This window comes from Chlamydomonas reinhardtii, chromosome 4 (assembly GCF_000002595.2).
Source record: "Chlamydomonas reinhardtii strain CC-503 cw92 mt+ chromosome 4, whole genome shotgun sequence".
Lineage (NCBI taxonomy): Eukaryota > Viridiplantae > Chlorophyta > Chlorophyceae > Chlamydomonadales > Chlamydomonadaceae > Chlamydomonas > Chlamydomonas reinhardtii.
In genome coordinates this window covers 769731-786399 of record NC_057007.1, presented here as the reverse complement: position 1 = coordinate 786399, position 16669 = coordinate 769731, and the positions used below count along the sequence as shown (strand labels likewise).

At 61.9% G+C, this 16669-nt stretch overlaps 2 protein-coding genes across 2 annotated transcripts; both read right to left on the bottom strand.

Annotated features, from left to right (window-relative positions):
* Positions 1 to 77: 77 nt before the first annotated feature.
* Positions 78 to 1604, bottom strand: CHLRE_04g217966v5 (uncharacterized protein). The gene is made up of 4 exons (XM_043061802.1): positions 1412 to 1604; positions 1147 to 1286; positions 757 to 1018; positions 78 to 309 (listed from the first exon to the last, which is right to left on the bottom strand). Exons 1-4 carry the CDS (start codon positions 1575 to 1577, stop codon positions 245 to 247), a joined length of 633 nt encoding a protein of 210 aa, XP_042925057.1. The 5' UTR covers positions 1578 to 1604; the 3' UTR covers positions 78 to 244.
* Positions 1605 to 10436: 8832 nt separating this feature from the next.
* CHLRE_04g217965v5 (uncharacterized protein) lies at positions 10437 to 16064 on the bottom strand. The gene is made up of 6 exons (XM_043061801.1): positions 15995 to 16064; positions 12888 to 13085; positions 12511 to 12763; positions 12335 to 12413; positions 12012 to 12068; positions 10437 to 11846 (listed from the first exon to the last, which is right to left on the bottom strand). Exons 2-6 carry the CDS (start codon positions 13072 to 13074, stop codon positions 11784 to 11786), a joined length of 639 nt encoding a protein of 212 aa, XP_042925056.1. The 5' UTR covers positions 13075 to 13085; positions 15995 to 16064; the 3' UTR covers positions 10437 to 11783.
* Positions 16065 to 16669: the final 605 nt, after the last annotated feature.

The window sequence follows — 16669 nt, the reverse complement described above, 5'->3', positions numbered from 1 at the left end:
TCGAGAGAAGGCGGGAAGTCACCACGACCACCTTATCATTTTTGCCGGTCCTGCCCACCGGTGGGAGCGGGGTGGATTAAGCCCCTGGTGTCCTATCCATGTTCAGCTCGGATGATCTACCCTCACGGCTTTCGGTACCTGAGATCGGGGGATCAGGTAATGCCGACTGTCGGGCAACATCTCAACTGAAACTCTGGATCGATCCAGAGTCCGGCCCCTTTGCCGGCACTTCACGACCGCTCTCTTATCTGACGTTAGCCACGGATGACAAGGACACGACTGAAGAGCCGTGCGGTCCCTGCGGAGCGCCTGTGCGTGATTTGAATACGCACGGAGGTTTCCCCTGTACCGAATTTGGGGAGGATCGAACTCGGGTCTGAACCGACGTTACACACCAACTTATCGCTAAGCAACCTCTGCCGTGGTCGATGTCGTGGTCCCAGAACTCGGGATCGAGCAGGTAGCCTAGGGGCAAAGGGCGCGAAGAAGAGTAGCAGAGTGAAGTGCCGAGACATGCCCGAAGGTGCCCACAGCCCCGCAGCCCCGCACCACCCACAGCCCCGCACCGCCCACAGCCCCGCACCGCCCACAGCCCCGCACCACCCACAGCCCCGCACCACCCACAGCCCCGCACCACCCACAGCCCCGCACCACCCACAGCCCCGCACCACCCGCAGCCCCGCACCACCCACAGCCCCGCACCACCCGCAGCCCCGCACCGCCCACAGCCCCGCACCATGGCCCCAAAACACTCACCCGCCGAGTGAAGCGGGCTGTGCAGCATGTCCCACCGCTCCTGGAAGACCCGCAGGACCTCCCTGCGCTGGGCGGTGGTCGTGGAGTACAGGTTGACGGTCTCCAGGTGCCGCTTGAGCTCGACGCAGCGGTAGTAGATCTTGCCCATGGTAGCCGCCGAGGAGTCCGCCAGGCGCAGCAGGACCATGATGGGCGTGGACAGCGCCACCAGGTCTTCGACCCTCCGCCAGGCGCGGGGGCTGTTGATGAGGACGTCCTGGAGCTGCAAGCACGGATACCACATGCGGTAGCACATTGTGAATTGCCAACATCGTCAATCAACGCCAACCATTGCTTCACTGCAACCCGTGCCCCTTGCCGCAGTCGCCAACCGCATCCTTCAGCACCTACCCGCGTGTACTCGGCTCCCGCCTTCTTGTTCTTCTTCCGCCACTTCTCCATGTCGTTGTGCACCCACAGCTGCTTCAGCGCCTGCTTGACCAGGAGCATGCGCTCGCACATCAGGTACACCGTGCCGAAGCAGGTATCCCCTGTAAAGTGATGACAGCAACCATTGGCGTACATTCAGGACATGCAAGGCATTAGGCAAGCAACTGGAAAGCGGCAACTACATACTCGCAGGCAGCAATGCGGACTTACCAGGCTTGATGAGCGCGAGCTCGCTCGGAGATGCTGCTGAAGATGGCGAGCGCGCCCTGGTGGTTGCGGATGAAGGTGACCAGGTCGCGGACGGGCTCAATTGTCTCCTTCGCCCACGGCATCTTGCCCATGTCCTCGAGCAACAGGTCCATGCAGTGCGGCGCGCAGGGCACCCACAGCATGTGGTCGTACTTCTCCTCGATGATACCGCCAGCTGCCTGCGCAAGTGTGTGGCCACGGTTATGGCTACCTGCGTTTCCCACCACAATCTCTGCGACACCGTCCCTATCAGAAATAGAAATAGATACACCCTGCCGTAGGCAAGTGGTGTGGATTAAGGGAGTGGGGGGAGATGAGGAGGTGGGCCAGGCCCGCCTCCTGTACGCCCCCACTACCGAGCATTAGGCGGCGGGCGTGCAGGCTAGGCCTGCACCCTGCCGGGATGCTACGTCCCGCCGCCGTCCGCTCTGGTCTACGTACGCATTCGTTTCCACACCACTCGTCATTCGCCGGGGTTGCCAGGTGGCAGTCCCCGTTCGAGGCGCCGTCTGGTCAGGACTATATGATTGAGGGTGGCGACTGCGTGGTCATGTAGGGTGTCGCAGCACTGCCTGGCTTTGTGGGAGGTGACGCCCAGGGAGGTGAGGAGGGGGTGGAGGTCCTTGTGGATTGTTCCTGCAAACCCGAGGCTGATGGCGCTCTGTGGAGTGTATTGCACTTTCCATCCCGCTTCCCGCAGGTCGGCTGCGAGGGCTTGGTGCTGTTGTGCTTTTTCATGTTGCTTGGCGGCGTGGTTCGTGTCGGCTGTGTATCCGGCTTCAATGATGTGGATGGTGTCATGTTCGCTGGGAAGCACGACAAAGTCTGGGTTTAGGGCTGCGGCGAGGGAGATTGAAGGAATTAGTAGTATGTCGGGGCGGTAGTGTAGGTGGCGTCCTGCTGGTTTGCCCTCCTGGTCGGGAAGCAGCCATGGCGGCAGACGGTTGTCAGCTGTGTAGTCTGGCAGAGCGTCTTTAGACGTGGCGTCCATTACCATGTAGCAGCCGCCGCAGTCACCGCGGGAGATGGCTCGTGCGATGGTCTGGACTGCAATGTTGTGTCGTTTAATGTACATTGCACGGAGTTGGGGGTTGTGGCAGCCTCCCAGTATGTGGCCGCCGGAGTCGGGTCCGCGGCAGAGTGGGCATGGGGCGGGGTTATCAGGGCCAGCGCGGGGGGCTCGGCGGCCTGTAACTGTGCGGCCAAAGCGGGCTGTGAGTTTGTTGTTCCACAGTTGCCCGTAGAGGTAGTCCATGCAGCGTTTGGCCTTGCGGTGCCGGCCTGATTGCAGGTTCATGGTTCGGCTGCTGGATTTAATATCCGGGTCTGGGATGGCGTTGGCGACGAAGCCAGTGTAGAGAGTTTCGCGGGTGTGGCCTTGGGCGATGTGCGGGGCCGCGAGCGTGGCGATGCCGCGGTTGAGGTCATGCGCGTAGTGTCCTTCGTTCTTGTCTCGTGGCGCCCCTTCCGCAGTCGGTTTTATAGTTTTACGTATCCAATAGTATTTACTACGCGGGTCGTTATCGGATTCCTCGACCAGCCACTCGGCCCCGGGCATCCGTTCTCCCTTGGCGGTTTTCACCGCCGCCTGATCTGCGAGTTCATTGTGCGTAATCCCTGAGTGTGCTTTGACCTTAAGAAGGTTTGTCCGGCGGCCGGCGTGGGAGCGGCGTTTCAGGAGCGCGAGGATGTTATCCAGCAGCGCTTTGTGTTTGCTGAAGGTAAGGAGTTGGGGCTGGTTGATTGTTTTGCGGATGAGGAATAACGACGCAGCGGAGTCTGTGTAGACTGTGACTTCGGGGAGCGCTTGCACTTCGTCTAGCTTGAGCACTTGGTGTATGGCCGAGAGCTCGCATCGTGTTATGGTGTTGCAGCCGTGATGTCCAGGGTTGACGTCAATCTGATACGTTTGGGACGTGCGGGCATCAATCGCTGCGGCCCCCCACGCGCTGGGCTGGCCAAGGGCGTCTTTCTGCACTGAGCCATCGGTGTAGAAGCCTTCACAGGGGTTGAGGTGTAGGGGTTGGGTGGCCGCAAACGGGGCCAGGGTGGCTGGCGTGGCCGGTACGGGAGGGGGTGTTACCCGGGGGGCTGCCGGGCGGGTGCGGGTCATCCGGCGGACCTGTTTGGTCACCCACCGTGTGTGGGCCCAGGTGAGTTGGGGCTGCGGTTCGATGGGCATGCCTGAGAGGTATAGAGACGTGCCTAGGGCGTCGCGTATGGACTGGGCAAGTCGGGCTCCGGGTGTATTGCTGACCAGCACCAGGTCGTGTTTCAAGGTGAGGCCTGCGTCGTTGGGGTGTGGGCAGAGAAGGGCGTGCGTTGCTGTGGCGGAGATGCTGCCAAGGAGGGTGACTCTGGGGTGGGCGAGGTATCTTGTGTATGGCGCGTTGTGTTGCGTGGGGAGGAGGATCAGCGTGGCGTTGGTTGGCGGGTGGGGGGTGTTCGTAAGGGTTTCAGTGTGTTCGGCCCATGCCAGTGCCCATCGTACCGCGTGAGCTCCGTCTTCGGTGTTGGGTTCGGGGTAGGCGACAGCAATTCCATCCCATGGCTGGGAGTACACGTCATAGTTGGCCCCAAAGAGCATGTCTTCTTCATACAGTGTGTAGTAGGTGGTGGCGGCTTCCGAGACGTTTAGGGGGGATGCAAAGAGCTCTGTTGTGCTGCCTATTGCTGTGTGCAGGGTTTGTGTCAATCCGTCGCACAGAATGCATTCCCCTTTTTCAGTGACAGGGTGGGATTTGGAGCCGCCCCCGGGTTTGTATCGGAGGAGCAGGCGGGCGATGGCCGCCGCAAAGCCTCTGCCCTGGTCGTATTTAGCGTGCGCTTCGGGCCAGGTTGTTTGTGCATGCTGGTAGCGTTGCCAGAGGAGGTTAAGCCGCTCTGCTCTGATGGTGCCTATGCACCGTCCGCGGGGGTCGTATACATGCGCCATGTGAGTGCTGTGTGCCGTGGAGCCAGGGTCGGGGAGGATACCGAGCTGGATGGTGTAGGTTTGTGTGGGGCAGATGTCCCGGTGGGGGTTACATGGCTCGACATTGATGTCTACGTAGTGGCGCAGAGTGCGTTGCCCTCGTGCGGTGTCATTGCTGGCGTCTATCCATCGGCCCTGTCGCTGGTCAGGGTTTAGGTGTGTGTCGCTAGCGGGGGCCGGGGGGCGGGGGGCCGGGGGGACAGCAAGGCGGGCGTGCAGGGCGTCCAGGAGGTCCTGTTTGTTGTCTTGTGCCTCCAGGGTAGCGGCGGGTTCTTCCAGGTCTTCCCATTCCACCAGGACGCGAGGTTCATTACCCGGGGTAAGGAGCCAGGTAAGGCCGCCGGGTTTGGGGCGGTAGCGGTTCCGGGCGTAGAGGGTGAGGGAGCCGGGGGTGATGACGGTGGGTTCCCACTTGACTCGGTAGTGAGGCGAACCTTTGCTGGTGGTGCGGGCTATTACGTGCTGCACCCGCTCCTGGTGTCCATACAGGGTGTTGGTGGTGGTGAGGGGTAGGTTTCGCTGAAGTGCTTCCAGGTGTCGGACGTGGCGGCCAGGTACGCGTCTTGCTCCTCCTGGTTGAGCTTGTGTCGGTGTGTGAAAGTGGTTGGGGGCGTGGGGCCCAGAAGTAGGCGTCTGAGGTGTGCTTCGGGGTTGGGGGGCTTGGATCGGCCGATGAGGCTGGGGGCAATGTCGAGCAGGTCTGCGCAGTGTGCATCGGTAAGTGGGTCAAGCGCGGGTCCCCAGTCGAACGCTTTCGGTGCGTCGGCTGGCGGGGCTCCCCGTCCTTCAGGTTCTCTGACCATTTTAATGCAGGCCCGCTTACGTTGCTGTGTGCCCGGCCGGCGTGTTTGTGCAGGTGTCTGGTTTTCGCCATCGCTGTGGGCGTCCTCATGTTCTGTCGCCGTGGCGGCGGTGGCGGTGGTGACAGCGGTGGTGGCGGCCGCGGCAGTTCCTCCGGCATGGGCGGTTGGTTCGGCGGCAGGGGCGCGCTGGCGAAGGAAGCGGTTAAGTGTGCCCCAGTCAACGGCGGTAGGTGCGGTGTGGGTCGTGTGGAGGCCGGTAAAGGTGTGCCCGTCTGGGAGAGTGCGTTGGGCAGCGGTAAGGGGAGCAGTGCTGTTGTGGGTTTTGGCTCGGGTTCGGGTTTCAGCGTAGAGTGCGAGAGTGAGACGGTTGAGGGCTATCCTGTGCCGCCTTTGGGCCCTCGGCCATGTGTTTTGTAAAGTATTGGCATCGATGACGCAGGTGCGGTCCGGAGTGAGTGTAGTGCCGAAGCACCGTGTGTATGGAGGTAGTGAGAACTACCGGGTTTGGGAGGCAAGGCCGTGTAAGTAGTCGGTGTAGCCGCCGGAGGCTTCACCCGACCCTACCATGTCCGACGCCAGCGCAGGTGCCAGCTTGACGGAAGACTCGTATACAGTTACAGAAACCCGATGTTGAGGACACAGTCTGCCCAAGGATTGCGGAGACACGACCGGTAGCGAGCGCCCCGCCTGCGGGGGCCTCACGCAACTACCAATATGGTCAACAGTCGATGCTCCTTGGGATCACAGTTGTGCGACGCGCCCCCGAACCCACGTTCCCCCGATCCTACTGTCAACCGGGCTACCAGCCGCCCCCGGCAAGCCCAAAACTGAGTGGAGGCAAGCAAACCACTGAGCAGCACAAACAACAACGCTTCAATACCAAGGCAGACCGACCGCTAATAGGTCGACCGAACGCAAGCAGAACAGCGACCAGCGGCCTAGCGGCCAGCAAAATGACCAATTTGATAAGATACACCACGAAGTTCTCTATGTTAACTATCTCTTTGCTGTGCGCACTCCTCCTCTCGTCGAGCTCGCACCCCTCCCAAGCCAGCGCCTCAGTATCGCACAACACGCTAACCAATCAGCCCCATCATTCAACCCATAACAGCAAGACTAAAAACCCTCTTGTGGGAAGACAGAGAGCCAGAACCTGTTTCCTCTCAAATGTAAGCCCCAACCACGCGCTCAACCCCACAACGGAAAGCTTACAGCAAGCACATGATAATACGTTCATAGAGCCACTGGAAAACGACACTCAAAACCCTACCGTGCGCTCCCCCATCGTCCCAATCGTGAAAGCCTGCCGCCCGAGCTTCATCGCCATCCTGCTCCTTAGCGCTTGGGCCGCCCTCGTAACCTGGATGCCGGAGGCATGGCGCCTGGGGCCCCTCTGCAACAATGATGTTCACCACTCGCACGGCCCCAACAGGCAAGAGCCAGAACCCCAGGCCTCCTGTCAGCCAGCATTGCCGAAGCCGCCTACACATGGCGCGCGAAAGGCACACAGGCTGGCGAAGGGACGCCCATCTAACCCAGAATCGCCCTACCGTCCAGTCACTACCACACCACGTAGAACAGCCACTCAGCTATACACAGCCGGCAGCCGCGACCACACCGCCCCCCCATCCCGCACGCACCCAAACAGATTACCGCCTGCCTTTTTCGAACAGCAACAGCATTCCTTCTGCTGGATTCACGCCATTAACAACCTGCTAGGATGCGCGGCCATCTCCCCGTACCGCGTACTCACGTATGCTGAGCAAATGCTGCACCAGGCGCAGGGGGCAAACCAACCAGCACAAACACACGCGTGGACGCAGGCCTTCACACCAGTCATCGGCCAATTTTCAGTCCACGCCATCAATCACTACCTCAAATATAACTGCCACAGAGCGAACCAAGCCCTGGCCATCCACGTCCACGACAACATTCGCCCCGATGACTCCCCTGCCAGCATTGCACGTAGACACAAACAGACCGAACACGGCTTCCTAATCTTCACACCCGGCTACTCCAGTGGCATCTATGGCCATGTGATAGCCATCAAACGGCACGGCACCAGCTGGCTGGTCCTGGACTCCGCTGACACCCAACCGCGGGCCATACGCCGCACCACCGCACTTGAAACCACGGGCACGGTTTTTACGCTATCAGCTCGCACACCTGATACACCCCCCCTACATCCGCTGTGCCTGAACGCGACCGGCCCGCCCGCTAACTGGGCGCCCGACCGCATGCGCTCAGCAGACAGCAACACCCCACTTCCCGAACCCCCCGAATACCGCTCCCTAACCCAACTAGCCCACCGCCTCACCTCTCAAGGACACCGCTTGCTCGACACGTGCGCATGGGGCAATAACTGCGCCCTCTTTGCTACCCTAGCGGCCCTACCCGGCAGCCAAGTCCCACTCATGCCCACTGAACCTGCGAGCTGGGCATCAATGACAGGGGCCATACGCACATGTATTGCATCCAAACTCAGACAGTTAACCGCACCAAGCAGCCCGGGCAGCGACGAGCTGCGACTGCATATCCTGGGTCTCTACGAGGAAACCGAAACCCCTGAACGAACCGTGCAGACGCACTGCCGCAATGTGGAAGACACAGCCATGCTCACCATTCCAGACCTCATCGCATTCCAGTCCCTCCTCCCCGGAGTACAAATCCACATTATTGGCCCAGGATACACAGACTGGCTCCCGCTCCCGAAACCCACGGCATATGACCGCCCCCAACACAACGTATACCTAGCACACGTACCCCACTCGTGGGCCCTTGCGGGCTTCCCCCCTACCTTCCCAACCGCCGAATGCAACCACTACATAGCGGTAACACACTCAACTTGGACACACGGCCCCCGTACCCAGGACCCCTCCCTCCTCCGCTGGGGCCCCATCTGGGATGGCGGTCCATGCACGCAAGATATCATTGACAAGCACGCCAATACCCCCGTCCGCAGCCCACCACCCAAGAAGGCACGTACAAACACACTCACTCACGCTCTCCTGCGAGCCATGGGATCTCCCATCAACCGCCGTAAAGCAGCAAAACGCGCCCTTTCCCTGTCCCCACCTTCACCGCACAAACCGACACGGCCCACCACAAACCTCCCTGCACAACGGACCCCTACCAAGGCACCTCCCTCGCAACCCACCCCTGGCACACCACCGAACCATGCCTCCACACCCGCGCAACAACCACCACCAGTTATTCACAACCCCCCACAGCGCGCTCCTGGAAAGAAAAGACAAGCCACGCTTCAGGCATGTTTGGAAGCCGCGGCACTGCCGCAGGCCCAGCGCCCGGCACCAGCTACACCCGCCCACACAAGCACATGCCATTTTGTCACGCTCAACGCCCGGGGGTTGTTATCCAACCTGGCCCCCATTAGGGAAGAATCAGAAACCTGGGACGCGGACATTCTCGTACTCACTGAAACTAAAACTCGAGCCCACAGGACCAGAACAGAACGCGACATCATCAAAAACAGCTTCAAATCGTACTCCACGTTTGTCCACAGCACACCCCGACCGACACCGACAAAGGGGCCAAAACAAGACCAACGGCGGCACCAACCCTCGGGCGGAGTCACGCTTGCGGTTCACACCAGATACGCCCGCAAAGAACATATCACCTGCCTCCCCACGCCGGCAACACTCCAGGGCTACATGGTCCACCTGCGCATGGCCCCTTCCTCTTCGACGCCTATCCACATCATCGGAGTCTACTGCCCACCCGATGACAAGCGCACCCGCGAAGCATTGTACACCTACATCACTCGAGCCTCACGAAGTGCAGCCCGTCTGAAAGAACCCCTCCTAGCCGGCGGGGACTGGAACGCTGCTGCTTACGACACGGACAGAAGCACCAACACCAGTACTACCAACGACACAACACATCAAAACTTCCTGAAGCAGACGGGCTTATCACCCGCCGCGCGCACACGCCCTAGGCCACATACGTACACGCAGATACAACACGACACAATTACACATCAAAGCCGCATCGACGACTTCCTAGCAAACAACCACGCCCAGGGCTGCCCTGCGGCTACGGAATGGACCTCAGCATGCGGGGGCACCACCGATCACCTGGGCCTACACTTAAAGGCTAACCTTCCCTACAAACCCACGGGAACCACCACTGCACCCGCGGAACCAGATATCCCGAGCGCAGACACAAGCACCGGCCCTACACTAGCAAACATCGTCAAGCCTATCACTCAAACCCAGAGTCGCACCATCACACAGCGATGGGAAGCAGACGGAACCACTGCCCTTGAAACCCTGTATGCCGCGCTCACCATACCCGGTCGCAGCGCACGACAAATCATCGACTCCACAGTAACCGCACTTTCATCCAACACACATCACGTAGCAAATACACGCACCGCCCACAACATTGTCACCGACGCACGCGCACAACTCTCCACGCTTGACCTCAACGCCGCATCCACCGCCCTTTATGGAGCACTAGCCGTCGGAGCCAAAATCATGCTCGACACGTGTCCCCAAAAACCGCCCCGAACCTCCAGAGCAAAACCGTCCCGGGCGGAGGCCAAGAAGCTAAAGCGGCTGCTAGCCACCGAAAAACAGAAAAAGCAACTCTACCTAGCTCTCGTGCACGCCTCCCCAGCGCAACCACAGGAGCCTCCCACTCCGCCCCCCACAGCGCCAGCACCCGTACCACCCGTGGCCCCTACGAACCCCACACCCGCGGCCGCCGCCAAACGGGACTGGGAAACTGCCCTCAAGACACGCCGCACTACTCAGAAAGAAGCCAATGCCAAGGCCGCCAGCAAATGGTTAACACGGATTAGAAAGCTATTCGCAACCTCTCAAGGCAAAGCCTCCAAAATAATGCTCGGCAAATCAGGACCGCGACAAAAACTGACAGCTGTACGCCACCCTACTACCCAACACATTGCCACCACCAGCACCGACATCAACGATGCGCTACACACTCATTTCCAAGCTGCCGCTGAACCCACTGGTGGCCCACGCACTGGACGCTACCGACCAGAAGACACCACCACCACCTTCCCCTGGAACGAACCAGGAGCACCCGACGGCGGCTTCCTGCTGGCCCGCGCACAACACCCGGACACCCATTCCCTGCTGCCTAACGTCTCTGACGCGAGCAACTTCCAACGGTGCATGCAATCCCTCTCCCGCAACAAGAGTCCTGGCCCTGACGGCCTCCCAAACGAGCTACTCAAATGCATGCCAGATGCGTTACAAGCCGCCGTCCATACTCTCCTATGTGTCGCATGGATTAAAGCCGAACTACCAGACGGCTGGTCCACCAGCGACACCATTCTCTTGTACAAGAAGGCAGACCCGCTGTCCATCTCCAATTACAGACCCATTGCACTGTGCAACACGCTCTACAAGCTCTACACCAGTTTAGTCACTCGGGCAGCCACCGAAGCATGCACTGAGCTCCTCGTCCACAGCGAAGCCCAAGAAGGCTTTCAAAAGTACAAAGGAACGGAGCGCCAAATCATGAACCTACTGCACGTGATTGAGGACGCAGCCCTCACAAAGCGCGACCTATACGTCGCGTACATCGACTTCTCAAACGCCTTCGGCACCATAGACCACGACCGCTTGCTCACTGTAATGCACCACCTCGGCCTCCCAACCGACTTCATAGAAGTCGTGCGCAATCTGTACTCTACCGCAAACACCACCATCCGCACAGCCCACGGCCGCACATCCCCCGTCCAGATAAGGCGCGGCACCATGCAAGGAGATACCCTCTCACCACTGTTATTTATCATCTTTCTCGAGCCACTCCTGAGGTGGCTCCACTACGGCGGCCGCGGCTACCGATACGGCTGCCTCACAAACAGTGAGAATGACCAACACAACTGTTCATCACTAGGCTACGCGGATGACCTGGCGCTAGCAGCCAACTCCCGTGATAACCTCCGGTGCCAAACTGACAAAATTGCGCGATACGCCGCCTGGGGAGGTATGCGCATCAACCGCGACAAGAGCGCCTGCACAGGCATCCTCCACAGCTTCGCAAGTGCCAACAGTTCAGACAAAAGCATGAAAGGCCCCGCCTGCGAACGCACCCTCAAACGCTTCCTGGATGGCCAAATCCACATTGGCTCTAACGTCAAGGATGGAAAACTCACCAAGATAGCCTTGCCGTACGTGTCCCCACATAAATCATACCGCTATCTCGGCGTGGAAATCACCATGACGATGGACTGGCGCCCTCAACTTAAGGCGGTTAAAACCGACCTAACTGACGCCGGCGAAGAGCTGAGCAAGTACAAAAAACTCCCTCGCCAGTGCTACATGCTCATCAAACAATGCCTCAAAGCAAAAGTGGCTTACTCCCTCCCAGCCATGGCATACACGCAACACGATATCCGGGCACTGGACGCCCAAATCGCGGGTATCACCCGTCGGTGCGTCGGCCTACCACGTGACTGCGCCACCCGCGCCATCCTTCTGCCTGCCGAGATGGGGGGCCTAGGAATAGGCTCGCTCCGCGAAGAGTATGTACAACGCGCCTCCAGACTGCTCATGATTTCGCTGAACGATAACGGCAGGCTAGGCGTAATTACGCGCCGCCTCCTCCACCTCCAAGCGGCGCAGGCGGGGAGCGACCTCCCGCTGCACGACATGCGAAGAGCGGGGAAATTTTTTGTTACCCTGAAACAACTCACCCTCCTTCAAGACCACGACCTGCTGGCCATGCTGCAAGGCAAGGAATTTGCAGCCGCCCTACCAACACTAGTGTCCAAACTCCGAGCCGCTGAGGCGAGCACGCCCGCTTACCTGCGAGCTGACTGGATCAGCCCCCTGACAATAGACCTTGGCTTGAACCTGGCCGACCTGGTGGACGCAAATACGGGACGGCACATCATTGACACTGTACAGCTGGATCGGCGATTTCCAAAAGGCCGGGTAAAAGACCGGCACAAGCGCGCCCTGAACCGCTTCACTCACGCCCTATGCAAACTTGCAGACACACAACCTAAGCCGACCGCCGGTACTAAACCCCTCCCCCTGCACAACCGAGCCCTACCCAATGGCGTCTCCAAGACAGACCTTCGGACAGCTGGCGACCTGCCTAAACCTATACCCCAACGCACTCTCACCTCTCTACTGGAGCGCTGGCAGCAGTCGACACCTCCGAGGCCCTCCGGAGCCCCGGCGCGGCCGGCGCTGCGGTGGATGCTGTTCCACGCCCGCGCTCCGCACGTGGCCGACCGCGGCTGCCAGCCGGGCAGGCAGCCCCGCTGGCGCCGGCGCGTCGCTGTACACCCACGCCCACGTGGTGGCGGAGTCCGGGCGCACATGAGTAAGCAGCGCCCGGATGAGCATCTTCCAGGTTTGCCGGCCTGGCTGGGCAAGGAGGGCGAAGGTCTTAGCTTGCAGGGCAGACAGGAACGCAGGCAGGTCGACGTGGTTGACACCCCCAGCCAGCTCGGCGCGGTCCAGGCTTTTGCCTTTGTAGATGAGCGTAATGATGCCCTCCCGCCAGGAAGCAGGCAGCGCCGCCGCCATTTCGCCGCCATCGTGGGCATCTGCAGCGGCAGCAAAACAAAAAAGCAAAGGCAGCGGCAGCAGCAGCACACAAGCGCGGGCCCAGCAGTGCCCAGAAGACCTTGTACACCTCATACGGAACCCCGTCCGACCCAGGTGCTTTACCATTGGCGGAGCCAGCCAGCGCTGCCATCAGCTCGGCATCACTGAGGGCGCCGTCACCGGACCCCTCTGCGGCGGCGTGCAGATCCACCGGAACCTTGCGGTCAATGGCCGCCAGAAGCTGTTGCTGCGACGCCGTACAGATCGGCTGCACGCGGAACAGGCCGGTGGGGCTGGTGCTGCTGTACATGGCTGCGGCGGCTGCGGAGACAGTGTTGCGCGTGCCCGGCCCCGTGAGCGCCACAGGCCAGTGCTCGTATCTTGTAGATGCCCCAGGCACCCGGCATCTACACATGCGTAGATGACCCTGACCGCGGCATCTACACTTAAGCCCCCAAGCCCCCCAAAACGTCTACGCTTCCCCCATTTTTGCGCCAAAACCGGCCAAAAACGTCTACACCTGCGTAGATGCGCGGCACCCAAACCCAAAAATGTTTCTCCGCCTTCGGCGGATTTTGGGCAGATTTCTACAGTGTAGATGGAAGATACGAGCACTGCCACAGGCGCCGGTTGTCCCGGCACCTTCAAGTGCGTGATGGGCTCCTGCGCGCCGGCTGCTGGCTCGTCAGCCTGCCGATGGAACCAGCGAGTGCCCCGCTCCCCATGCTCCTCCATCAGTGCAGCGCGGGCATTGTGGCTGGCCGCTGCGGCAGCTGCCCGCTCCTCCCGCACCGCCAAGTTGGCCATGGCCGCAGCCTGACGCTGCGCGGCGCTGGCACCCGGCCGGTCGGCCAGGGCAGCGGCCGCGTCTGCGGCCAGCACCACGCCATGCAGCCCATCCCGGGTCTGGCGTGCATGCCGACGGTGGATGCTGGTGGCGGCCTCCCGCAAGAAGAACTTGTCCGCCTCCCATTGCGTGCAAGCGCCGTCACCTGTACTGGCCACGGGATTTGCGGCAACGTGCGCCTCCAAGCGCTGCTCGAGCTCCAAACACAGCGAGGGGTGAAACAGCAGGTATGTGGGGAAGCGCCACTGCTCCCGGTGCGCATGTGGCAGGTCGGGCAAGGACAGGGTGAGCAGCACACTGTTGTGGTCCCCAGGCGCCCCATAGGTGCGAGCGACATCCACCACCCACGGCGCCGCGGTGGCACTGACATACCACCGATCCAGGCGTGCAGGAGTGGCCGGCTTGGGCGTGGCCGGATGCGTGTAGCCCTTGGCGCCGCCACGCTTGCTTGCCCAAGGGTCCACCAGACTGAACTGGGCGAGGAGGCTGGCAAGTTGCGGGGCACGTGACGGGCTAGGGGCCGCCTCCTGACTGGCATCGGTGACACAGTTCCAGTCCCCACCGACAACAAGCACCCTGTCCGTGGCCAGGTGGGGATGCAGCCCGGCAAAGAAAGCAGGCTTCTGGCGCGCGGTGGTGGTGGTTCTTGCGGTTAGGCTGTGGTGTAGGCTGGTGCTTGGGTAAGGTCTGGCGGTGTTTTTGTGCAACCCCTCCCGGGGGGCGGGGGGGCCAGCCTTCTGCTCTGTCTGCCGGGTCGGGGTGGGGTGGGGTGGGATGGATGGGGGTGGTTGGTGGCAGTTTTCGAGGTGTTTGTTTTCTGTTTTTCTTCTCTTTTCTTCTCTTCTTGCCCTGTCAGGGTTCTGGTCTCGGGGACCAGGCTGCTTTCGGGCAGTAGGGGGGCAGCGCGTCTGCCCCTGTTCAACCTTGTAAGGATGATTCCTCAAAAAAAAAGGCTTGTCCGCCACGGCCGTGGGCGCATACACACACACGAAGCGCAGGCGCAAGTGACCCACGTCCCAATCCCAACATACCACACGGCCCGCCGCATCCGTTGACGGCGGCTGCAGTACGCAGCCTGGAAGGGACAGCCGACTCCGCGCCAGGATAGCCGAACCACAGGAGTGGGGCGACGCTGCCGGGCTGGCAGCGAGGCAGTGGCGCCACGGAAGGCACGCCCCCTGCGCGGCACGAAGGCAAGACTCCAGCGCGGTCGTGTCAGTAGCGTGGGTCTCCTGCACCATCGCCACATCCGCCCCAACTTGCTGCAGGTGCGAGACCAGCGCCCGCGCCTTGAGCGGCGAGCCCAGGCCGTTGACATTCACTGTCAGCAGCCGAAGGTTCGCCGCTCCCACTGGTGGCCGAATTATGAGCCCCCCGCTAGCACCGTCCTGCGGGGGAGGCAGCCCGCCGCCCAAGCGCCCTGCCCTCTGCTGTGGGAGCTGGGCGGGGCCACCGCGCCCTTTGGAGCGGGGCTGTTGCTGCGGCGGCGGCTGCGGTGTGTGCGCGGCTGGTTGCACCCGTCGCCCACGCCCGGACGCCGCCGTGGCAGCGCCACCGCCCACCCCGTCCTGTCCCCCCAGCGTGGCCAGGACCTCGAACCGGGAGCCGGTCCGGGGCCTGGGCGGCTGCACCTGGCGCTGCTGCTCCTGCTGCTGTTGTTGCTGTACCCGCCGTTGCTGCTGGAGATGGAGGTCCGCCATGTAGGCCAAGTACCGCTGCATCGCAGCTGCCAGCTGCTTATCCTTTTTTTTTGAGGAATCATCCTTACAAGGTTGAACAGGGGCAGACGCGCTGCCCCCCTGCTGCCTAAAAGCAGCCTGGTCCCCGAGACCAGAACCCTGACAGGGCAAGAAGAGAAGAGAAGATCCTGCCTGGCGGCTGCCCGCTGATCAAAGGGCGGCTGTGCCGCGGGAGCCCCACTGGGCTGCTGCTGCTTGCCAGCCGGCCCAGCATTGGCACTGCGACGCCTGGCCGCCGGCGGCCCCCCAACGCCTTCCGCCGGCTGGACCCCGCTAAGCCCTCCCGCTGCCACCCGCTGCTGTGAAGAGGGCTGCTGCTGCCGCTCGGCCCTCAGGGGAGCCGCAGCAGCACTGGGCGGCCGGCCGGGGGACAGCAGGCTGGTGGGGGCAGCGGGTCGGGGCGCCAGGGTGGAGGAGCGGGGCAGGCAGTGCCCCAGCCGCCGCCCCAGGCGCGGCCGCCACTGCAGACATTACAACCGGCGGGTGGTGGTAAGGGCAGGGGCAGGGGCCTGGGCGCGCCAGCTGGGGTTTCGGCCGGCACGGCTGGGCGCGCTGGTGGGGGTGCGGGCAGTGAGGCGGAGTACGGGGCCGTTTGCCTGACCCGGGACACGTGTGTTGCCATCGGCTCTGACCTCGTGACGCACCAGAACCGCTGCGCAGATGTGCAGGGATTTGAGTGGGCGCAGCTGGGCCACGACACGCTTGGTGGCCGCCTCCTCGCCTACCTCCGTGACCAGGGCGCCACCGTACCGGACTGGGCCGTCTGCCGCGTGCCGGCCGGCCGTACCGCCGTCCTGGCACAGCTGCGCGATCACTGGCTGGTGGCGCCTATACTCAGCCCAGCCTGCAGATACACCCCTGCCACCCGACGTCATGGAGCAGCTAGCATGAGCACCAGCGGCGGCGGCGCGCCCCCCAGCCAGGGTGGTGGGCTGCTCCTTGACGCTGGCGACCTCCCCTCCCTACGCAAGAACCTGTCCACTCTGGAAGACTTCTTTCAGGTGCTGGAGTACGCAATGGAGAAGCTCGGCGCGGAGCCCCGCCATGGCATGTCGACCGCCACCGAGATCGGCCTGCGCGCGCTGCCCAAGAGCTACGAGGCCACCAAGGAGGCGCCCTTCGACTGGTCGCGCTTCGCCGCGGACGAGGTCAAGGCCAAGCGCGACGAGTGGTCCTCGGCTGCCGCCCGCGAGCGCGAGCGCTCCCGCACGGACCGCTACAAGGACGACCGCTACAGCAGCTACAAGCGCGACAACTATAAGGACAGCGGCAAGGACAAGAAGTAGTGGTCGTGGTCGGAGTTCGCTATGGCCCGCGTG